Here is a 25000-nt window from a genome sequence, read left to right as displayed (position 1 = left end):
TTATAAAGGCTGAATCAGAGACGGACCTGCTGACCCAGCAGAACCTCAGACCATCAGGAGAACAACCTGGACACAGAAGCAGAGATCAAGATTAATGACCAGGGGATGAAACCTCCAGGAAACCAGACATCTGCTGCAGGTCAGAGGTCAGAGCTGGAGGGACGAGCTCCCTCTGCAGGTCAGAGGTCAGAGCTGGAGGGACGAGCTCCCTCTGCAGGTCAGAGGTCAGAGCTGGAGGGACGAGCTCCATCTGCAGGTCAGAGGTCAGAGCTGGAGGGACGAGCTCCATCTGCAGGTCAGAGGTCAGAGCTGGAGGGACGAGCTCCATCTGCAGGTCAGAGGTCAGAGCTGGAGGGACGAGGTCCATCTGCAGGTCAGAGGTCAGAGCTGGAGGGACGAGCTCCCTCTGCAGGTCAGAGGTCAGAGCTGGAGGGACGAGTTCCCTCTGCAGGTGAGAACATCTTGAGGCACCAAAACGTTTTGGACCAGAATCAGGATGATGTGTTTCCTGCTTCTCCCTCATGTTCTCAGTCCTCATGGCTCCTCTGATACATTTTAAATACATCAGAGGAAATATATTATTTAAACTTTATTGAAATAAAATGTGTAACATTCAGATGAAACCTGGAGACAAACTCCTGATTGTTGTAGTTTAATAAACCGACAGGATCTCAGGGCTGATATCTGATCCATGGAGTTTAATATGATGGTTTATGTCAGTAGGAATAATATTTCTGACACATCCTCCGTCTGATCCCGTCTATAAAAACCTGCTGGTTCCTTCCTCTGTGGAGAGGAAGTGGAAAGATGTGCAGACAGACGGTGAGTCAAACCCACTGAGTGTGGAAACTTTTATTAGAGCCAGAAACAGAAAATACAAGCAGATATTCACCACAGGTCACCTGGTCGTCATGGCAACAACCTGATCAGGGCTGAAACAAGATGCAAAACACGACCTGAACGCGTGACTGGATGATCTCACACACACGGAAAAAAAAACACACACACACACACACACACACACACACACACACAGACCTGTGAGAAGCTCAACTTACAAAAAGCTGTAGGAAACACCTGAAGAAACCCAAAGCAGAGGAATGTTCTGGTTGTTCTGGATGTTCTGGTTGTTCTGGATGTTCTGGTTGTTCTGGTTGTTCTGGTTGGTCAGAAACATTCAGCATCCAGTCGAGTCCAGAACCCAAAACTTTAACAAGTCTGGAAACTAAAACATGGATTCAGCAAAACGATGAATATTTACCAGAACAAACTAAAACTAAACTTCATCAGCAGCAGTTCAGCTGTTTTCACGTCTGATTATGGATTTTATCACCAAACTGTTTACAGCAAACATTTGTAACTAAAAATGATTATTTTAATCGTCAGTCAGATAAACACACTGATCTCCTTTATTTGGGTTAATTTGTGCCAAAAATAATAAATTGTGCCGTTTTAAACTGTTACAACTTCTGGCTTTACGACTGAAGATGTTTTAAATGAAAATGTAAAGATGAGTCCATTTTTACTGCTAAAACAAATTATTAGCATCAAGCTAGTTGCATTAAATGCTAACGCTCAGATAAAATAAAACATGGTGTTCATTTTCATTTAGTTATTCTGTTTGTGAACACATTAAACCTTAATTAATGATTATGAATAAAATCAATCTGTTGGTTTTAACAAAGCTACACAAACACAGCTACTGCTAACACAGCTACTGCTGACAGAGCTAATGCTAACAGAACTGATGCTAACAGAGCTAGGGCTAACAGAACCACGCTAACAGAGCTAACACTAACAGAACTAGTGCTAACAGAGTTAACACTAACTTTGCTAACAGAGCTACACTGACAGAGCTAATGCTAACAAAGCTAACACTACCAGAGCTAGTGCAAACAGAGCTAGTACTAACACAGCTAGTGCTAACAGAGCTACGCTAACAGAGCTAGCCTTCATATAAAACAGGAATATGGCGTCAGTGTGCTACATCTGTGCTTCACATCACAGAGAAACGTTTTCATGTTAGTGATATATTTATAAATGAAATACAGAAAAATATGATTTTACTGCAATAATTAGCTAATTTATTGTTAATATTTGTTTATTTCTCCTTATATGTTATGTTACTAATAAACAGGTTTTACTGTCTTTTTGCTCTTGGTTACAAGATAGGAACACGAGTTGGAGGAGACAGGAAGTCGTTTCTGATCACTTGATATTTTCTGGAAACATCATTTTAATCTAAACAGAAATAAAATCTACCAAAAGAAAAAGTTCGATTAAAAGATCCTCAAGGTGTAAATGGAGGCTTTTCCCTCCGAGTTTGTGTTAAATAATTTACTGTTTAAACGCCACAGAGACGTTGATGCTGGACTTTAAACATTTATAAAAATAAAGATTTTGACTGAAACTTTCCTGAAAACTGGAAACAAAATGTTTCAGCAGCAGAAACACAACAAACATAATAAAAACCTTCAGGATGTTTTTGTGACTCAAACGTAGCTTTGAACGGGGAAAACGCTCTTAATTTGAAAACAAAAGAAGTGGGACCCATCTGGTTGGAATGAAAACATGAATGTTCATGTGTGAGGAGGTCCAGTGGGGCGGATGCAGAGGTTCTGTGGGTCAGGCACAGTCAGTGACATCACTTCCTGCCGGCGTCAGTCGGGCAGGAAGCTGTGGACGTAGATCTGCTGCTGGATCCAGGCCGTGAAGTGGGTCACGTTGCTGTAGACGCCGGGCCCCAGCACCTTGCTGAAGCAGACGCTGCCCCAGGACGTCAGGCCGAAGAGCGTCCAGCCCTCACCCTCCTCTTCCTCACACACCAGCGGGCCGCCGCTGTCGCCCTGAAACACACAGCCGGTTCTACAGGCGGTTCTGACCCAGAACTGACCACACTGACAGCACCTGGTACCATGCAGGAGTCCACGGTTCCTGCTTCGTAGCCGGCGCAAAGCATCCTGGGAGTTATGGTCTTCATGTCGAAGTAGGACTGGCACTGCGCCATGGAGATGATGCGGACCTCGCCTTCCTGCAGCTTAAAGGGCACTGAGGGCAGAAACACAGCGTGAGGCGTTCAGGGGAAATGGGAAACTCAGTTATCTACAGGCTGTCCTGTTCGGTTTCAGCAAATCATCAGAGGAGCTGGAAGGTTTCCTGTCTGCTTCACTGAAACATGAGGAGAAACTCCACAGGGACAGGATGACGTTTAATCCCTAACGCTGAAAATGTCCTGTTTGGGTTTATTAGCTGAAATAAAGTGAACGGCTGAGTGATGTGGGAACAGTAACAAGCTGCTCTCCTCCGTTTCCTGTCCAGGTTCAGCTCAGCTGAGAAAAACAACCAGAGAAAAACAGCCTGTCATGTTGTCATCTGATGAATGACAGGATGAAAACAAGCAGTGCTGCTCTGCACCCGCTGATAAACATGTTTATTATCACTTTATTAAGGATGTTATAATAACATCTCTGCTCCTGTTTTGGTAGCTGACAGAGAAAATGATCCATGTTTACATCAGCATGGCTCTGAAATATTAATAGTCTAAATCTGATCAGAACAAGCTGCACTTAAAGATGGCTCCTCTGATTATCACCAGACGGATCTGTAAACCCAACAAATCATTTTAAGATACAATAATAAGATGAAATGTTTTCTTTAGAAAAGCAGCAGAGATCGTAGAGCAACCAGACAGGAAACGTTTAAATTAATAAATATACGAGTTTTACTGAGAAGTTTAGGAGATATTTAAAAATGAGAAAATGTATGAAAGACAGAACGACGAGAAGAAAATGTGTATAAATCTATAAAGTGTATAAATTTATAAAGTGTATAAATTTATAAAGTGTATAAATTTATAAAGTGTATAAATTTATAAAGTGTATAAATTTATAAAGTGTATAAATCTATAAAGTATATAAATTTATAAAGTGTATAAATTTATAAAGTGTATAAATCTATAAAGTATATAAATTTATAAAGTGTATAAATCTATAAAGTATATAAATTTATAAAGTGTATAAATTTATAAAGTGTATAAATTTATAAAGTGTATAAATTTATAAAGTGTATAAATGTTCTATAATATGAGCCCTTTGGTCAGAAATAGTACAATTCTGAATAAAATGTGGGGAAGAGATTCTGATGAAGGAACTTGGACTCGGTTGGTTCTGATATCAGGCTGAGAGTCAAAGAGGCCAAAGGAAAATTATAAATATAAAGTTAATAACAGAAACAAGTTCAGGACAAAAGATGAGCTGGAAACAGTTTGAACTCCTGAGTGGGAAGTTAAAGTTCAAACTACATGAAGCTCAGAGACAGAAACGTCCTGGGGACAGAAACGTCCTGGAGACAGAAACGTCCTGGGGACAGAAACGTCCTGGGGACAGAAACGTCCTGGGGACAGAAACGTCCTGGAGACAGAAACGTCCTGAGGACAGAAACGTCCTGGGGACAGAAACGTCCTGGAGACAGAAACGTCCTGAGGACAGAAACGTCCTGGGGACAGAAACGTCCTGGGGACAGAAACGTCCTGGAGACAGAAACGTCCTGGGGACAGAAACGTCCTGAGGACAGAAACGTCCTGAGGACAGAAACGTCCTGGGGACAGAAACGTCCTGAGGACAGAAACGTCCTGAGGACAGAAACGTCCTGGGGACAGAAACGTCCTGAGGACAGAAACGTCCTGAGGACAGAAACGTCCTGGGGACAGAAACGTCCTGGGGACAGAAACGTCCTGAGGACAGAAACGTCCTGAGGACAGAAACGTCCTGGGGACAGAAACGTCCTGAGGACAGAAACGTCCTGGGGACAGAAACGTCCTGGGGACAGAAACGTCCTGGGGACAGAAACGTCCTGAGGACAGAAACGTCCTGGGGACAGAAACGTCCCGGGGACAGAGGCTCGGTGTCACCGTTGGACTCAGCCGCCTTCAGAGCATCAAACTGGACCTGTGGTTTGTCCTCATCTTATCATGTTGTGGGTTTAATAAAATGTGAAGCTGAAGCTGATAGAAACAGAGAATCTGCCTGCAGGGAAACATCAGAACCATCCTGAGGACCGAACGGGTCATCAGAACCGAGGTCCTGAGGACCGAACGGGTCATCAGAACCGAGGTCCTGAGGACCGAACGGGTCGGTTTGGTTCTGATAAAATCCTGACTGTTGACTGAAGAAACTCCAGGTTAATTATTAATCCATAAATCTGTTCATGGCCTTCATGGTTAATGAATCCTCATCTAAATACTCCGTTTATATCTAATCTGTGTATGTCTACGTATATCTGTGGTTCTGTGTTGGTTCTGTGTGGTTCTGTGTTCCCGGCGTTCCCGGCGTTCGGTTGCCCTGCTCCCTGTCTGATGACCTCGTCGCCATGGCGACCAGCCTCTACTCACTCCGGTTGCCCATGTGACCCCAGCCGGTGATGTAGCAGTAGGAGTCCGGCGTCGGCAGCTGCCCCGGCCGGGGCAGACACACCGGCCTGACGTGGGCCGTCTCCTCCACCTGTAAGGAGCCAGAACCAATCAGAACCGGCCGTCTCTGTTTGGGTCGCAGAGGTTCTGCAGGTTCTGACCTCAGAGTCCAGCTGCACCACGCTGATGTCGTAGTCCACCACCGCCCGGTTGTAGCGCGGGTGGACGACGATGGAGCGAACGCTGCGGGTCTGACTGTGGGCGCCGGGGTGGTCCAGGTTGGTCAGGCCCAGAACCACCTTCCACAGCTCTGCGTTCTCCCTCCTGGTGGACAGAACCGGGTCCAGATGAGCTGGGATCAGTCCCAGAACCCCCCAGACACAGAGCCGGCCTCTCACCCCTCGAAGCAGTGAGCCACCGTCAGAGCCCAGCGCCGGGCGATGAGGACGCAGCCGCACACGTGTCCGCTCTGACCGCTCTGCAGCGAGCACTGCCAGGGCCACGCCCCACGCCTGGACACCCGGCCCCCCAGGATCCGCTTCTTCCTGTGAGGACGGAGGGCTGGACGCAGACCGCACTCTGACGGCGACAGAGGTCAACATCAGGATGGACCTGAGGTCAGAATCATCCTGCAGGAGACGGGTTACCTGCTCTGGAGCATCGGACCGAAACTCTCCTCCTGGAGTGGCAGGCGTGGCTGCAGGAGGCCAGCAGGGAACATTTACACATGATGAGACACAGGTGTGACTGAGCTACACAGCACTTCACTGAAGAACATCAGAGGAAACCAGCCTGGACTAGGTTCATTATAGATCTACATGAACTAGCAGCTGAAAGACGTTCAACACTTTAAACCACAGAAACATGTCATAAGTCTGAAGGAGCTCAGTGTTTCAGCAGCTCAGCAGTTTACTGGGAGTTGGTTCCAGATTACAGGAGGATTGTTAATTCAGGAGATGATAGAAGGCCGGCTTTGGAACCGTCTTTATGTGGCTCTGCAGCCTCAGGTCAGAGGTCAGAGGTCATCACTGCTCCCAGATTCTGGACCTGATCTCTAGTTTCTAGCTGTAATAACTGAAGCTGCAACTCCAGATCTACAACTACAGATCTATAACTCTAGATCTACAACTACAGATCTATAACTCTAGATCTACAACTCTAGATCTACAACTCTAGATCTACAACTCTAGATTTACAACTCCAGATCTACAACTACAGATCTACAACTCCAGATCTACAACTACAGATCTACAACTCCAGATCCATAACTCTAGATCTACAACTCCAGATCTATAACTCTAGATCTACAACTCCAGATCTACAACTCCAGATCTATAACTCTAGATCTACAACTACAGATCTACAACTACAGATCTATAACTCTAGATCCATAACTCTAGATCTACAACTCCAGCTCCATAACTCTAGATTTACAACTCCAGATCTATATCTCTAGATCTACAACTCCAGATCTACAACTCTAGATTTACAACTCCAGATCTACAACTACAGATCTACAACTCCAGATCTACAACTACAGATCTACAACTCCAGATCCATAACTCTAGATCTACAACTCCAGATCTATAACTCTAGATCTACAACTCCAGATCTACAACTCCAGATCTATAACTCTAGATCTACAACTACAGATCTACAACTACAGATCTATAACTCTAGATCCATAACTCTAGATCTACAACTCCAGCTCCATAACTCTAGATTTACAACTCCAGATCTATATCTCTAGATCTACAACTCCAGATCTACAACTCTAGATCTACAACTCCAGATCTACAACTCCAGATCTACAACTCTAGATCTACAACTCCAGATCTATAACTCTAGATCTACAAATCCAGATCTATAACTATAGATCTACAATTACAGATCTATAACTCTAGCTCTACAACTCCAGATCTATAACTCCAGATCTAAAACTCTAGATCTATAACTCTAGATCTCTCCGCTTTAGGTCCACAGATAATAACTTCAGTTTTGTTTCTGATCAGGGGTAAAAGGTTTCGTCTCATCCTCACATTTATCTGTTCTAAGCGTTTATTCAGATGGGGTCAAAGGTCACCTGGTGACCTCATAATGTGGAGCTGTGTGTCATGTGTGTTGTCATGGTAAAACTTATTCCTTTTAAAATCTAAATCAAACAGAAACAGAACCAGAACTGAACTAATCAGATCTGATTTAACTGATTGTTGGTTTTCTGTGTTTTCATAGAAAATATTATTAGAATCCAGACAGAACCAGAATGGATCCCGGACAAGCCCCCAATATTTGTATGTTTGTTGTGTTTTACATAAACTGGGGGCTTGTCCAGGATAACTCGACTCAAAGAGATGATAGTAGAGACAGAATCTGTTTCTTGTTTGATTTTCATGGATTAAAATCAATGTTTGCTGCAGTGAAAAGAATAAATCAGTTTTCATCCCACCAGGATCTCGTCTATGGGGCTAACCCTAAAGCCACACCAGGATCCCGTCTACGGGGCTAACCCTAAAGCCACACCAGGATCCCGTCTACGGGGCTAACCCTAAAGCCACACCAGGATCCCGTCTACGGGGCTAACCCTAAAGCCACACCAGGATCCCGTCTACGGGGCTAACCCTAAAGCCACACCAGGATCCCGTCTACGGGGCTAACCCTAAAGCCACACCAGGATCCCGTCTATGGGGCTAACCCTAAAGCCACACCAGGATCCTGTCTACGGGGCTAACCCTAAAGCCACACCAGGATCCCGTCTACGGGGCTAACCCTAAAGCCCCACCAGGATCCCGTCTACGGGGCTAACCCTAAAGCAACACCAGGATCCCGTCTACGGGGCTAACCCTAAAGCCACACCGCTCCTCACCGACACTGTGGGATAAACTGAGCATTCATCAGTGGTACCTTCTCTTCTCCAGTCGGGCCTGCAGGGCAGAACCGTTTCTGAGGTTCCACTCTGGATGGACGTGTAACCAACGGCGACGGCCTGGTGCTCCAGGCTGGTCGGGTACCATGGAAACCGAGGAGGGGGCCCTGAGGACGAGCTGCTTACAGTTACTCTGCTTCAGACGGATCCATGTATGGTGATGAGTCGGTGCTGAACCGGTCCAGGTGGGGGAACCACGGCTCTGTCTGGTCCGTTACTAACCTTACCCTAGTCCCAGCTGCTCGCAGGTCAGTCTGCTCAGCTCCGGGTTCCACTCGTCGGCACACACCTGGTACTCCGCTGCCGTCTTAAACACGGTCAGAACAGAACCGGACCGATCCGACAGGGAGACTGCAGAGACCAAGATCAGCACAGGATCCATCAGCAACGGCTGTTCATTACAACAGCGCCCCCTACAGTCACTAAAAACACATCTACTTTCACCCAGTGCATGTTTGTCTCTGCAGCTCTGGGTAGTTTATCCAACTTTAACCATCTGAACAAAGCTGTGACTGTACCGCAGTTCCACTCATCGGAGCTGTCAGAGCAGTGCCTCCTCCCGTCACACCACAGGGTGCGGTGGACACACTGGTGGTTGTTACAGGCCAGTTCGTTGTCCCTGCAGACCGCTGCGTCCAGAAACACAACAAGTTATCCATAAACACGTCCATAAAAACAAGTTATCCATAAACACATCCATAAACACAACAAGTTATCCATAAACACGTCCATAAAACAAGTTATCCATAAACACGGCTCTGCCTCCACCAATATGAAGAGATACTTTGTGTCACTAAATGTCAGAGGTCGCCACATTCTGCTAATCCGCTAGTAGCTAAGCTAATCTTTAGCATTTTACTGACGGACACATTTAGCTCAGTTAGCTTCCCTTAAATTCATTTTCAGGATAAATTTTGAAGTTAGCTGGTTTATAAACTTTCAGTTCTTCCTCACATAGTCAGACGTTTATATTCACGCTCTTATTTTGAAGGGGGATAAACTGTGTACCCACCAGTTCCTTTTCTTTTTCTTATGTTCAATTTGTTTTAGGAAACTTTATTAAGCAAATGGAAAGCACAGAAGGAACAGATGAGTTATGCAGAAGAATCCCTCATCCAGCTTTCACAGCCAGGCTGTTAATCAAACAGCTGCTAAATGGTTTAGCTTTTCATTCTGCTAAATACCATACAGAGCTAACGCTACGCCGCTCTGTTAGGGTCAGTGCGCCTAACTTAAAGTTCAGAGGTCAGTGGAAACAGTCTCACAGCAGTTGGCTTCGTCCACCTGCAGGGGGCAGTCTGGGAACCCGTCACAGATCATGGAGGGCTTGATGCAGAGCGTGCTGCCGGGACACTCCCACAGAGCGCGCTCAGAGCAGCCTGAGGCAGAGACAGCAGCAGGGTCAGACTACAGACAGCAGGGCAGCAGGACAGCATCTGGACTCTGTCCCACCACAGTTGTCCTCGTCGCTGTGGTCGTCACAGTCCAGGTGTCCATCGCAGCGTTTGGTCGCCAGGACGCAGCGGCCGGACCGGCACTTGAAGTGGCTGGGGGAGCACTCTGTAACCATGGCAACGGAGCAGCATCAAGGTCTCGGAGCTAGATGAGACATCATCATCATCAGGACAAACCGTACCGTCGACTCCGTCCTCTGGCAGCAGGCAGGTGGAGTTTCCTCCGTCCTCTGGGAACTGGCTGCAGTCGGAGTCCTCAGGCCACTGCAGACCCACAATGCCGAGCACCGACTCACACTTCTCCTTGGCGATGCGGCACAGCGACCTGCAGGACAGAGGACAGGGGGACTCAGCTGCAGCCGCCGCTAACCGTGTAGCACCGGACGCAGCCACTGACCTGCAGGGCGGGACCTTCTGCAGGCTGAGCGGGTCGCACTTAGGGACCAGCAGGGTGCAGGCGTAGAACATGAGGTACTGGTAGCAGCCGGTCTGGACCAGCGCCGGGAACAGGGACGACTCCCAGGACACAGAGCTCTCTCTCTGGGACAGGTGGCCCAGGAAGTTCGGGAAGCTGGTCTGGTTGTAGGGCAGGTTCATGCACAGCTCCAGGGTGATGGGCTCACAGCGCGCTGCAGGCCAGAGGGCAGAGTCAGGACCAGTCCCCACCACCAGGGGGAGACAGGCTGCAGTTACCTGTCCCCACCACCAGGGGGAGACAGGCTGCAGTTATCAGAACCACCACCAGGGGGAGACAGGGTGCAGTTATCAGAACCACCACCAGGGGGAGACAGGCTGCAGTTACCAGTCCCCACCACCAGGGGGAGACAGGCTGCAGTTACCAGTCCCCACCACCAGGGGGAGACAGGCTGCAGTTACCAGTCCCCACCACCAGGGGGAGACAGGCTGCAGTTACCAGTCCCCACCACCAGGGGGAGACAGGCTGCAGTTATCAGAACCACCACCAGGGGGAGACAGGGTGCAGTTACCAGTCCCCACCACCAGGGGGAGACAGGCTGCAGTTATCAGGACCACCACCAGGGGGAGACAGGGTGCAGTTACCAGTCCCCAACACCAGGGGGAGACAGGCTGCAGTTATCAGGACCACCACCAGGGGGAGACAGGCTGCAGTTATCAGGACCACCAACAGGGGGAGACAGGCTGCAGTTATCAGGACCACCACCAGGGGGAGACAGGCTGCCGTTATCAGGACCACCACCAGGGGGAGACAGGCTGCAGTTACCAGGACCACCACCAGGGGGCTCCACTAACTGCTATCTGAACTGTATACCAGGTAGTTTTACTCTCTGACACCTTCATGGTTCCCTCAGCTGGTCTGGACCTGTAGTGGAGGACCGGTTCCCTCTCTACTCACAGCAGTTGTTGCTCCGGGGGTCACAGGCAACGGTACCGGCTCCACACGCTGGACAGGAAGAGGAACTGCAGCCAGGCTGAGCGGGGAGGCATCCGCCCGGGTCTGGAGGAGACAACAGCAGGGGAACCATCAGGAAGGGAACCATCAGCAGGGGGAGACATTCACTCAGCAGCATGGGTGAATGTGACTGTAGTGTAAAATGCTCTGGATGGTCAAAATGACTGGTAAAGCGCTGCATAAGTTCAGTCTGTTTGACATTACCATGTCAAAGTTCAACATTTCATGCTAACAGTTAGCTACGGCATCCTGAGGCCGTCAGGTTAGGATTCAAACTTAAGTTTAAAATGAAAACATGGAATAAAGAAGATGTGTCTGATTGGTGCTGAATGCAGAGCAACATTCAGTCCCTCCAGAAGATTCTGATTATTTTTGTGATTTGTTTATAAATCAAACTCATAAATGTTGTGGTGCTACTTCAGAAATATTTACAAGGAATTCAGTGATAATTGTTCTTTGCACATATGACGCTAAATGTGACTTTTTACACATCGATCACAGATGATAACTTGACATCAAGGCTGAATCAACAGTGGAGCAAAAGTAAGAAACACTGCCACCTACAGGTGGGAGTTAGCATCACTTGATTTTCACCAGTTATGAAGAAAAATGTGTAAAAAACTCAAAATTATGCCTGAGCATTGAGTTGTGGATATTTCTAACATCCTTTAGCCTGCTTCATGCTGTCAGGCAGGTTCTATTTAAGGGGTTTAATGTGTTTATATAAATGTGGGCGGGACTAGTGAAGCTGATTCAGGACATTAATTATTCAAGATTTAAACAGAATCATTTACAGCCTGGTTTGGTCCAGATCTCCTCTAATAAACTGTCTGGTTGTTTAAGATGAAACTAGTTTATCTGTAGCATAAATGTTGAGTCTTTATTTCTCATGTTTGAACAGAGGAAAGAAGAGCAGAGATGGGTGGAATGGAGAGATGTCTCACTCTGCTCCCGGCTGCAGTGCTCTTCGTCGCTGCCGTCCTTGCAGTCGTCCTCGCCGTCGCAGCGGAAAGCCGAGGGAACGCACTGACCGTTCCTGCACTCCAGCAGGCCCTGGCTCCGACAGGCTGCAGACACAAACAGAACCAGAACCGGGTTTGTGCCGGGTGGAACCCCAGCGCCCCGACCCAGATCTCATGTTTCCGACAGGAACTCACAGCAGTTGGTCTCATCACTTTTGTCCAGGCAGTCGTGGTCTCCGTCGCAGATCCAGTCCCTGGAGACGCAGCGTCCGTCCCCACAGCGGTGCTCCCGGGACAGGTCACACACTGAAACACACACACACACACACACACACACACACACACACACACACACACACACACACACACACACACACACACACACACACACACACACACACAGTCGACAGTTTTCTCCTGCTGCTGTTCCCCCCCTGGCCTCCAGGTGGCAGTCAGTCTGCTCCCTACTGTCTGCTTCCTGGTTGGTTCAGGTTAAAGGTCAAAGGTTAAAGGTTTCCTCACCACAGTTCAGCTCGTCGCTCAGATCTCCACAGTCGTCATAACCATCACAGACCAGAACCGGACTCAGGCAGCGGCCCGTGTTGCACCGAAACTCTTCATCAGGACATTCTGCAACAGAGACGGACCATCATCATCCTCACAGTCTGACCCGATCCAGATTCCCCGCATGGGTCCAGATCATTCTGGCCCTGATCCTCCACCTCGGCTCCGTTCAGCGGCTCTGACGGACCACAAATTCCTGCAGCATGAAGGTAGGGGTCAGGATGGGGTCAGGAGAGGCGTTCCCACGGCAACACGCTGATGTCACACACACAGAGGCTTCAGGAAGCCCCACCCTGCTGTCAGCCAATCAATTACCAGCACAAACATCACCATGGCAACGGGCTGAAAACTTTCCATGCTATTTAAACAAGAGACAATCAGACTGTGTGTGTGTGTGTTTCTCTCTCTCTCTCTGTGTGTGTGTGTGTGTGTGTGTGTGTGTGTGTGTGTGTGTGTGAGCTCACCGCAGTGTGTCTCGTCGCTCCAGTCGTCACAGTCGTTGTAACCGTTGCACACCAGTTTCTGAGGGACACAAATTCCAGTCGCACACAGGAAGTTGTCCTTCCCGCCGCACACAGCTGCCGACCAATCAGAGAGCAGACAGTCAGGTGATGTCATCGTACCATGTGATGCTTACCTGCAGCAGCAGGTGTGGTTGTGACTCACAGGGTTTTCCTTTGATCTGACGGGGTGAGAAACAGGCAGGAGGCGTCAGGCCGCTGGTTGCCATGGGCGACGACGGCGACGAGGCGTTCTGACTGAACTGTGAGCATCGCAGGAAGTCGGGCCAGGAGGCGTTAAACATCTGCAGGACGGGTTCACAGCCCTCCCTGGCCGCCTCACAGAACGACGCGCAGGGCAGAACCACCTTCCTGCAGGAGCACAGCGGGTCAGAACCCGGACAGAACCGAGCCGACAGAACCTGGAAAACCCGGAGAAAACCTCACCTAGACCTCCGGTGCTCCGTAAGGACCTGGCTTAGCCAAAGTTTCATTCTGACTCTCAGTCTGAACTGAACAGCCTCAGACAGTCTGATGATGCTCTCAGGTTCAGAAGCTTTTAATTCTGCTGTGAACTCTAAATGTTTCTCATCCAGCCACCAGCAGCATCGTGTCTATGAGAACCACAGCTGGGATGTCCTGGTGTCTAACTGAAGACTAAACTGAGGACCCAGGATCAGAGGTGAACCCGTCCAGGAACAACCAAAGCTCAGCCCTAACAGGAAGTCTCTGCATCATCCATGTTCTCCAGTGAGGCCCTTCAAACCGCTGACAGGAAGCATGACCTCATTTCCTCTGAACCTGACCTCATGGTTGGACTTCACTGGACGTTAACGAGGTTAAACCCAAACGGCTGAAGTTCTGATGCGTCTCAAGGCATTTTCTGTCCTCCAATCAATAAACGATGTTGTTCAGAACCAGCAGCTCCACTCTAACCGGACCTGAGCATTGGTCCATGGAGCTACAACTGAAGGGAATCAGAAAAACAGCAAACCGACCCAACCAAACCAAACTGACCCAACCCAAACCAACCGACCCAAACCGACCCAACCAAACTGACCCAACCAACCCAAACCAACCCAACCAAACGAAACCGACCCAACCAAACCAACCCAACCAAACCAAACCAACTGACCCAAACCAACCCAACCAAACCGACCCAACCAAACTGACCCAACCAACCCAAACCGACCCAACCAAACGAAACCGACCCAACCAAACCAACCCAACCAAACCGACCCAACCAAACTGACCCAACCAACCCAAACTGACCCAACCAACCCAAACCAACCCAACCAAACGAAACCGACCCAACCAAACCGACCCAACCAAACGAAACCGACCCAACCAAACCGACCCAACCAAACTGACCCAACCAACCCAAACTGACCCAACCAACCCAAACCAACCCAACCAAACGAAACCGACCCAACCAAACCAACCCAACCAAACCAAACCAACTGACCCAAACCAACCCAACCAAACCGACCCAACCAAACTGACCCAACCAACCCAAACTGACCCAAACCAAACCGACCCAACCAAACTGACCCAACCAAACCAACTGACCCAACCAAACCAAACCAACCCAACCAAACCAACTGACCCAAACCAACCCAACCCTGCCATACTGTACCAACCTGACCCGACCCGTGTTGTACCGCTCAGCAGGTGGAGTTCAGAACCGAGGCGCCGCCTCCTGGAGAACCTCAGATCCACTAATCTAACAAGCCTGTCCTGGCAGTTGTCATGCACAGTAAAAAATGCTGGGTTATTTTCATAACCCAATTTCTGGGTTAAAGCTGTTGGGTCATAGGTTGGGTTAGTTTGACCAAATATTGGGTCAAAATTCATAACTCATGAGTTGGGTCAGAAATTTATCGGAAGTCTACATCTTGCACACTTCTGTTGGGCCAGGAGTTGGGTGGGTAGATTTACCCAAACGGTTGGGTTAAAGATGAAACTTGGAAGAAGCCACGCCCCTCTTCACAAGCCTCCATTTTCAACATGACTGTGAACGTTGCATATCGGACTTCTCCTCTACGTTGAAATAAGACATGGTAAGTAAAAAGAAGATAAAGTTTCAACGTTAATAGAATTTTATACATAAATTGAATTTATTTCAAACATGTTTGATATTTATTTTTATGGTTATTTGAAATGTTTATTATGGCAGGTTGCTCTGACAAAGAGCTTCGGTGTTGCTACAACACGGATGTTGGGGGAAAAATAGATGAAGGGGAAGGGCACAATTTGTCAAGTAAATTAAATTCAGTTTTTAATATAACCTCAATCATATTTGTTCATAACTTAACATAGTCAAATTTTTAAAAATCGATTTAGTTTTAAAATAAATGATAGTTGACGGTTTGTCCCCTGATTTTTGCAATATGCGCGCGCATCGTCAGCGGGCTGAGGCTACGTGTTCGAACACCAGCAGTAATGGCGGAGGAGAGCGAGCAGAGCTTTAATAATGTGGGTATATTATGCTTGTTGAAAATAAAATAACTTTTGCAAAGTTATTAGGCGATAAATTAGTTGTGTAAACCTGAATTATGCGCTCGGTTTATTAACATATAGCTTAATTACAAACCTGCTCGGACGTGTTCGGACTTATCGCTTCCCTCCAGCCGCCGGCTCGTCTCGCCCGCTCCGTCAGTTGACCGGGCGGAGCGGCTCGTTAAGCCGAGAGAGAACGACCGTCTCCCGGCACATTGCTTTCAAACTCCCGCTGGTTTTCGGCAACGAATTAAAAGCAAAACTAAGACAATATCTAATGTTAATGTTTGCTCATTTTATTATTATTGTTACTATTAATTACAAATACATTTATTTAAAGTTGGTGCTGAAAGTTATTCAGCACTAAGTTTGTGTTAAGTTTTACTTCTAAATTAAATTATATGTGTCATTTTATTAAGAGCTATATTTATTTTTAGGAACATAAAATTACTCTGAACATTTGAAATTGCTGGCTAATTACAAGTTATTTGCAGTGGAGACAGCTATAAGATTTAATTCAGTCATTCTTAAAGTTTGATTTGTGATTTTCTTTTCTGATAGATTTTGTAATTTTACATCCAGGATCTTCAGGAGAATTAAGCAAAACTCCTCGTTCTCAAGGAAGACATTCTGCATGACCAAGAACATGAGTCTGCTCCCTCAAGGTATTGAAGCTCAGAAGAAATGTTCTCTAAAATGTTTTCATGCTTTCTAGTTACTGCAACATTTTAACACTAACTTATGTTTGATACAGAAGATGATGTAGTCCTGCAGCTGCTGCCAGTACCCCTTCCTGCTCCACCTTACTAATTTGGGAGAAGTTTCAGATCCATCAACCTGGAAATTCAGATGTTTTCATTGATATCCAGCCTGTAAGTCAACCTTCATCTCTGAATCATGCTCAGATCGTTTAAATAATTGCATTACATTCAATAGTGAGGTTTTGTGTTAAACTAGAATCAGTCAGAAATTAGTTTTTGAGAATGTATCCCTTTACCTTTAAATTCACTAATGGCCTGTTTTTGTGTCTTCTCTCTCTTGTTCTCAACAAAGATCTTTTGTATGGCCAAGAAGAGAAAGGAGCGGCCGTCTTCTCAACAACATGAATTTTCTCCCTTAAGGTATTGAAAGCTGAAGAGATGTTTATAAACTGTTAACATTTAACATTTTAACACAAGCTTATGTTTGCCAGACAGACAAGATGATGTAGCCCTGACGCTGCTGCCAGTACTCCTCCCTACTTACACATTTGGGAGTAGAGTTTCAGACCCATCAACCTGGAAGTTCAGAAGGTTTCATTGATATCCAGCCTGTAAGTCAACATTCATCTCTGAATTATGCTCAAATTGTTTGCTGTTTATATAAGTTCATCACTAATGGCCTGTTTTTTCTGTCTTCTCTCTCCATCAGGTTGGGACAAACCTGGTGGTGCATCTACAAAATGTGACAACCTGTATGTCCTCATGCAGGGAGACAGGCAAAATGCTAAAGTGTCGTTAAAAATGCTCCTTGTTTAATGGCTGAAAGGTTTACTTGTAGTTTGCTTTAAAACAGACTTTTTTTCATTAAATGTTTTCTAATATGGAGTAACAGATACTTCTGGAGTTGTAGCCAAATGAATTGAAGTGATTTAACTACTTATGTTTTATAACTTTTGTAAATGAAATTGCTGGCTCTATATATGTATCATGTGAAAATAAAAGAAGCTTTAAATTCATATGCCTTTTAATCCTTTTTTTATATAGTGAAATTTAAAATAATTTTTTTTTAATCCAACTATAGTGGTATAATAACCCTTGTGTTGGGTTATGAATTTCAACCCAATTTTGGGTCAGTTTAACCAATTTAAACAAGTCAATTTAACCCAACGTTTGGTTAGTTGCCATGACCCAATGTGCTGGGTCAAACCCTCAACCCAACCCAGTTGGGTTAAAACAACCCAGCGTTGGGTCGGTCCATATTTGACCCAGCGCTGGGTTACGTATTGGGTTATTTTTAACCCAGCAGTTTTTACTGTGTGGTAACCAGGATATTTAAACCTGCAGACTCAGCAGTAACAGTAACTTATTTCCAACCGGTACTGGTTCTAGTCTCGGGTTCTGGGTCATAGATCCCTCTGGACCGGGACGACCAGAAGCTCCCAGCTTCATTAGAATCACACTCTCTGTAGAGGTCAGAGGTCATGTGGAGTTGAAGCTACTGTTACTGAAGGTGTGTGTGTTTGTGTAAATGTGTGTGTCCTAATATGCGAGTGTGTTATTCTTAGTCCTGGACTCCCAGCTGCCGGATGGTTTTCTGTCCCAGCAGCTGCTGGGGGAACGCGCCTTGCAGAGGGACTACATTTCCCAGCATCCTTTGGGAAACCATTACCAGGTCTTACCTGCTGTTGGTCCCGTCGGCCTCCAAACACTCGGGCAGCGCCAGCGAGCAGCCGAACAGCAAGATGTGTCTGTAGCAGGACAGTCTGCTGAGGTAGCTGAAGAACCTGCAGCACAAAACGACCGGGTTCAGGTCCAAACCCGCCAGAAACGCCCAACCGACCCGCTCCAAGGTTAAGTACACAGAACCTCTGACCTGAGAAACAACAACAACCCGGCTAACTGGAAACATCTAATGCATTTACAGAAAGATGAAGCTGCAGTGATTCTGAACCCAGCTGACCCAAAGACGAAGAACCAGAACCAGACGACCTGCTGATGGACGTGTTCCCAGTCCAGTCAGTTCAGACAGAACCCTTCATTACCTGCAGTATGTCCAGGTGTTCTGATGTCATGACCCTCAAAGCTCAGAAGACAACCAATCAAATTAGAGCTTCTGTAGCTTTATTGTAGGGGAAGCTAAGTGCGCTAAATGTTTTCAAAGTTAGCAAAAATGCTAAAGTGCTAAATGCTATTAGCAGAAGTGTGCTCATGTCAGTGTGAAGCGGTTACCTTAGCAACATGTCGACCTCTGAACTCTTCACCACGGCGACGGAGGAGGACAGCCAGGTCTGATTGTAGGGCAGCATGTGGCACTGAGGCTCCAGGACCAGCTGACACCGACCTGCAGGAACCAGAACCAGAACCAGAACCAGCAGGATGAGGCTGCAGCTCGAGCTGTTGTACTTCCCACGACCAGCAGGGGGCGCCACGACCCGGCAAGTCTGCCTCAGTCCAGCCCTGATTCTGCTGCAACATCAGCCTGACCTTTCACCCCTGAATGTTTTCTACAGAGTATCTATGCTAGCAGGGAAGCTAACGCTAATGTCCAATCACAGCCTGATGCAGCAAGGACCCGTTAAACTGCTGCAGAACCTCAGAGGACCCGGTCCGGTCCGGTCCAGTTCGGTTCTGTTCAGCAGCTTGAAACAGCTGGAAGGTTAAACATCCACTGAGTCTGATGAGCTACCAGCAGCCAATCAGAGCTCAGGACAGAGCCAGGCTCATCAGCATTCACCTCAACGTCCCGTTGAGACAGAGAGACACAGAGACAGCAGAGGACGGAGATGGACAGAGGGACGGAGACGGACAGAGGGACGGACAGAGGGACGGAGACGGAGGGAATCTTAAATCCATCGATCAGAAATGAACTCTGCTCCGTTTGCTGCTTATGGATCTGAACCCGACCCGGTCCAGGTTCTGCTGGTCCACCAGAGTCTCCACAGAGACAGACGGAGTCAGCAGAGGACAGCTCAGAACCGTCTTATTGGATCAACACCACAGACCGGAAGTGGCTGCAGCCCTGAAGGATTCTGGGAGTCATTGTCCTCCTGCTGCTGAAGCTCTGCAGCAGGTGCCAAACTGGAGGCGCGGGGGCCACATCTGGCCCACCGTAGCTGTTCATGTGGCCCTCCAGACTCCAAATGACACCAATAAGTCCTCACAGTTTTTCACAAATCCACAAAATTCACACAAAACGAACAAATCTCCACATTTTCTTCTGATCTTACTGCAAACTTTCTCAAAATTGGTCCAAACGTTGAGCTTGAGTGACGCTGCATCAGACAGCCTGACTTGGTTTAATAATCCATCATTGATGCGAGTCATAAAAAGTCACATTTAACATCCTACATTATCATAAATCTCCTGACACGTTTCCTCATTGGCACCACAAGATCTGGTTTTGATTAAAAAAACAACCAGAGAATCCTGGAGGAACATCGATTTATTGATTTATTGATTATCTTTATCGATACATTCTGGATGAACCGGCCCTTTAAGATCATTCAGATCTTTGATTTTGACGCCCTGCTCTACAGGTAAGCTTACCTGTGTCTGGCGCTGGGGTGGAGCTGCTGGCTGGCCTGGCGGTGCTCAGTGATGTCACCGAGGCCAGCCAATCAGGAAGCCGGGTGGCCAGCTGGGTGGGCAGAGCCTGAGAGGAGGAGGGCGGAGCAGCAGGTGTGCTCTGGCTGTGGTACGCTACCTGTCCCACCTGGCTCCTCACGGAGGACGAGGCGTTGGAGGGGGACGCTGTGCTGTTGCTATGGTAACCATGGCTGCCGTCGGCAACGGGCCCCAGGGAGGGGAGGGGCCTGGAGTCCAGGGGGGCGCCGCCGAAAACACCTGAGGAGACAGAGAGCGGGTCAGACCAGGACCCAACCAGAACCAAAACCAGAACCAGCACCAGAACCAGGGCCAGAACCGGGACCAGATCCTGAACTGGAACCAGAACCAGGACCTGAACCAGAACCAGAGAACAGAACCAGAACCAGAACCAGAACCGGGACCTGACCCAGAACCAGAACCAGGGCCAGATCCGGGACCAGATCCTGAACCAGAACTAGAACCAGAGAACTGAACCAGAACCGGAAAAAGAATGTTTCTCTGTATCAGAATTCAGCCAGCATGCCTAGGTGGGCCCCATGTGGGGGCAAGGAGGGCTGATATATGGGTCCCATATGGGTTTGTCCGCGGGTTCCACGATGGCCCCACATGGGTTTGCCCATGTAGGGCCACAGCCCACATGGGCCCTACATGGGCCCTAAATGGACAAACCCATGTCGGCCACCACCATATAGGGCCCATGTGGGCTCTGGCCCCACATGGGCAAACCCATGTGGGACCATCGTGGAACCCGCGGACAAACCCATATGGGACCCATATAGTCTGCCCTCCTTTTCCCCACATGGGGCCCACCTAGGCATGCTAATGCCTTCATTTCTGATTCTGGTTTTGTTTCCTGACATTTTATCAATCCTGCAAAGAAACAAAAGGACCCAGAAAGCCGGACCCGTTACCATGGTGACCCGGCTGAGTGTCCTGTGTTTTTGGTAAAATCAGTGAATGTAAAAATAAATGAGTCACTGACAGATCCGCTCCTCTTCCTCACTGCTGAACCGCGAAGAGCGTTTCTGTCTGGTTTCATCAGGAAATAAAACTAAATGAAAAATTAGAGGGAACTTTGAGTAAGATCATCATCATGACCATCATCATCATCATCATTATCATTAACATCATCATCATCATTAACATCATCATCATGACCATCATCATCATTAACATCATCATCATCATCATCATCATGACCATCATCACCACCATCATCATCATCATTAACATCATCATCATCATCATTAACATCATCATCATCATGACCATCATCACCACCATCATCATCATCATTAACATTAACATCATCATCATCATGACTATCATCATCATTAACAACATCATCATCATCATCATGACTATCATCATCATTAACAACATCATCATCATCATCATGACCATCATCATCATCATCAACATCATCATCATCATCACCATCATCATCATCATCACCATCATCATCACCATCATCACCACCATCATCATCATCACATTCCCCCATCTGAACCAGTAACTCCTTCATCCAGATGAAGGAGTTACTGATCTGAATCTCTTATTACTAGATCAAATGTAACTTATTATTTCTGAAACAAACCTCTGTGTGTCTGATCCGCCTCGGGCCGCAGCGCTCAGACTGAATCCAGACTTCCTGTCTGGATGCTAACATGCTACATGTTTCTCTGGACTGGCCTCCCAGTAACACACAGGAATAAAACCAGTAACTGAGGTCCAGTTCGGCTGATTAAAGGCCAGAACCTCAGAACTGATTTACTCCGTTTGGTTTTAACAGCAGAACTGAAGATACTTTACTGCCAGAACCACTCATCCTGAGTTTTGATTACTGCTGCCCCCGCTGGTCAGGAGGCCTAACTGCAGCCTGTCCTTGCAGCAGCGCCACAGAACATCATGGTGGACCTTCTGCAGGATTAATAGAGCAGATATCTGTTCACTAAACTCCCTGATGGTCCAGATGGGTTGGTCCACAGAGGTCAGGGGTCAGTGCTGACCTCTGGGGCGGCTCTCTGGGTAAACGTCCTGTATTTTCTGTGAGTTTATTTTCAGAGATGGAGGAACATCTGCTGAGCATCTATGGCAACAGGAGCTGCTTTGTCTTCCTGCTGCTGGAGCGAATGCCGGCGGCGGCAGAGACACAGAGAGGAGGAGGAGGAGAGGAGAGGCGTCACGCATCATTAGGCGTCTAATGGAGAGACTCCATGAGGGAGGAGGAGGAGCAGGAGGGATTAGACTGAGATACAGAGGAAGAAAAGATGTTAAACACCACAGGAGAGGAGGATGGAGGGAGGACAGCAGCGCCTGCTTCACTACCTGCCTAAACGTTTGACATTCCTTCACTGAGCCTGGCTCTGATTGGCCGAGGGACTCCCCACTGTCATGGCGACCAGATGAAGCACGCACAGAGAAACAGAAACACGGTTAAATCAACACAGCATGTGTGTCATCTGTCCTCCTACACCTCCTCTGTCCTCCAGCAGGAAGAACTGGAGATGGAGGGATGAGAGATGAGGGGATGAGAGATGGAGGGATGAGAGATGAGGGGATGAGAGATGGAGAGATGAGGGGATGGAGGGATGAGAGATGGAGGGATGAGGGGATGGAGGGATGAGAGATGGAGGGATGAGGGGATGGAGAGATGGAGGTATGGAGGGATGAGAGATGGAGGGATGAGAGATGGAGGGATGAGAGATGGAGGGATGGAGAGATGGAGGGATGAGAGATGGAGGGATGAGAGATGGAGGGATGAGAGATGGAGGGATGAGAGATGGAGGGATGGAGAGATGGAGGGATGAGAGATGGAGGGATGAGAGATGGAGGGATGAGAGATGAGGGTAGGACCAGAAATCAAAGAGAAGAAGTGAGGAAAACAAGGGAAAGATGAATGAATGGTGGGTAAAAGAAAGGAGGAAAACTGATGGAGAGAAAGTGAAAGAATGAAAAGAGGAGGAAAGGTTGAAAGAAAGAAGGAATAATGACAGGATGAACTGGAGTGAAAACATGAACATGACATTACACCTCCTCTCCCTCTGCGGTTCTGACCCGGTGCTGCGGTTCTGACCCGGTGCTGTGGTTCTGAGCCCTCCCCCCAGGTGTGGCCCCTACCTGTCAGGGCCAGGCCCAGCAGCAGCGCCCCCAGCAGGCTGACGGTGGGAAGCAGGATGTAGAGCAGCAGCAGCCGCAGCTGATTGGAGGAGCCCAGCTTCTTAGGACACGCCCCCTGGTCCATCCCGGCATCCTGAGGGGGGGGGGGGGGGGCAGAGGGTCAGGACACACCCCCACCATCATCATCATCATCATCATCATCATCATCACACCCCGTCTATTTATACTCTCAGAGTTTCCACTGGACTGTTGGAGCTATTTTAGAAGTGAAGATACGAGGAGACACTCCACACCCCAACACACACACACACACACACACACACACAGACACACAACAAGACACACACACACACACACACACACCCCAACACACACACACACACACACACGCACACACACACACACACACACAGCTGATCCCTCTGATCCTCTGCGGTCAGTAAAATGATTTATTTACTTCCTGTGGCGTTTGGCCTGCAGCTGGAATGACCAGATTAATAATCTGATGATGGTTTAATCTGATCTATTATTAGACAATCAGAACGGATCAATTATCAGTTACATCATAAAATCTGATTTAAAGACAGAAACATTTAATCCGTCTAGCGGCTCCAAGCTGCTGATCATTGAACTCAGGATATTAATCACATTCTCTGCAGCAGTTTGTTATTAAAACAATGTTGGTGTTGCAATTCTGATTAATATTATTAGTTTTCTGCCATATTTCTTCCTGTTTCCATAATAAACTGTTTTTATGGGGTTTTATTCCCAGGATGGAGGAGAATTATTTCAGTTTTTGGTTCTCAAAGCCTGAAAATATAGTTAATTATTTAGTTTTTTGTTTGTTTCTAATAAATAAAATGTTTAAAATCTACCAGGATCACCTGATTAAAGGATAATAAGGTACGTTTACTCTGAGATATTTGACAATTAGTCAGAACATTTAAATAAATACATTAAAAACATTTAAATTATATAAATAAAAATAGTCAAAACTAATAAAAATATATAAATAAATTTAAATGAATAAAAATAGCTAAGTAATAATAAAAATAAATACATAATCTAAATAATAATCTGATGCAGATTCTGTCTATTCTGGTCAAATTAATGTGAACTTCACATGTGGTTTTATTAACACATTCAGAAGTTTCACATGTTTTATTCTACTGAGGTGAATTAGCTCAGCTTTATTTGATTAATCCCGGAGCTGCTGGGATTAATCTGATTATTTCCGGTTTAACGGGTTTTAACCTGCAGACAGAGAGAAATAACCAGAACAAAGGCTGATTATAATACTTTAGATTTGTTTTGGTTTCAGATCTGAAACCGTTTATAGAAACGACAGAAATCAAGTTGAAACCACTGAAAGCAAAATGAGATTAAAAAGTAGAAATAGAGAATTTTTTTCACTTAAATTCACATTATTGGTTTAACTACAGGAAAATTATTGAAATGAAACCAGTTTGAATTAGTTTTTAGGCTGAATCTGTCAGATTTAGACGTTGAATAATTAGAGATTAATTTATAAAGATGAAGCCAGAAACCGAGAACATCTGAGTTAAAGTAGCGAAGCTGCGATGCTGAACCGGAGGACAGAGACAAGGAGACACGGAGGGGACCGCGGCAGACGGACACGGACAGGACTCACCGCCGGCGCTCCGCTGAAGGTGACACCCGGGAAGGTCTCCCTCGGAGCGGACAACATGAGCTGCTGCTGCCGGCCGCCGAGCCCGAGACCATGGCTCTGCCGGCGGGGAGCTGCGGCTGGCGGGGGACTAGCGGGGCGGAGCGCGGTGGCCCCGCCCACAGCGGTCACTGGGAACACACACTGA

At 47.1% G+C, this 25000-nt stretch overlaps 1 protein-coding gene and 1 long non-coding RNA gene across 3 annotated transcripts; one reads left to right on the top strand and one right to left on the bottom strand.

Moving 5' to 3' along the window:
- Positions 1-2176: 2176 nt before the first annotated feature.
- corin (corin, serine peptidase) lies at positions 2177-24989 on the bottom strand. Its single transcript, XM_015007803.2, has 24 exons — positions 24817-24989; positions 23166-23298; positions 19986-20282; positions 18669-18780; positions 18119-18223; positions 13406-13611; positions 13204-13317; positions 12698-12805; positions 12371-12481; positions 12158-12280; positions 11157-11258; positions 10182-10413; positions 9967-10109; positions 9783-9890; positions 9596-9709; positions 8849-8959; positions 8558-8681; positions 8309-8437; positions 6055-6104; positions 5806-5986; positions 5569-5731; positions 5390-5498; positions 2915-3048; positions 2177-2846 (listed from the first exon to the last, which is right to left on the bottom strand). Exons 1-24 carry the CDS (start codon positions 24871-24873, stop codon positions 2661-2663), a joined length of 3252 nt encoding a protein of 1083 aa, XP_014863289.2. The 5' UTR covers positions 24874-24989; the 3' UTR covers positions 2177-2660.
- On the top strand, positions 16316-17455 carry LOC148154450 (uncharacterized). Of its 2 annotated transcripts, none has more exons than XR_015766100.1 (5): positions 16316-16403; positions 16493-16610; positions 16792-16859; positions 16935-17050; positions 17149-17455. It is a non-coding gene; the product is annotated as an uncharacterized LOC148154450 (long non-coding RNA). The 2 variants fall into 2 exon arrangements; XR_015766099.1 differs by having other exon boundaries at positions 16931-17050.
- Positions 24990-25000: the final 11 nt, after the last annotated feature.

The sequence above is a fragment of the Poecilia mexicana genome, unplaced genomic scaffold (assembly GCF_051168715.1).
Source record: "Poecilia mexicana isolate PSO_F unplaced genomic scaffold, ASM5116871v1 scaffold_18, whole genome shotgun sequence".
Lineage (NCBI taxonomy): Eukaryota > Metazoa > Chordata > Actinopteri > Cyprinodontiformes > Poeciliidae > Poecilia > Poecilia mexicana.
Note: the sequence above shows the minus strand (reverse complement) of the source record. Positions and strands in the feature narration are given on the sequence as shown.

Coding starts and splice junctions, on each gene's coding strand:
- corin (XM_015007803.2), bottom strand. CDS start 24,873: ATGTTGTCCGCTCCGAGGGAGACCTTCCCGGGTGTCACCTTCAGCGGA. Junction 5,499..5,568: donor TGGTGCAGCTGGACTCTGAG/GTCAGAACCTGC, acceptor GGCTCCTTACAG/GTGGAGGAGACGGCCCACGT. Junction 2,847..2,914: donor GAACCGTGGACTCCTGCATG/GTACCAGGTGCT, acceptor TGTGTGTTTCAG/GGCGACAGCGGCGGCCCGCT.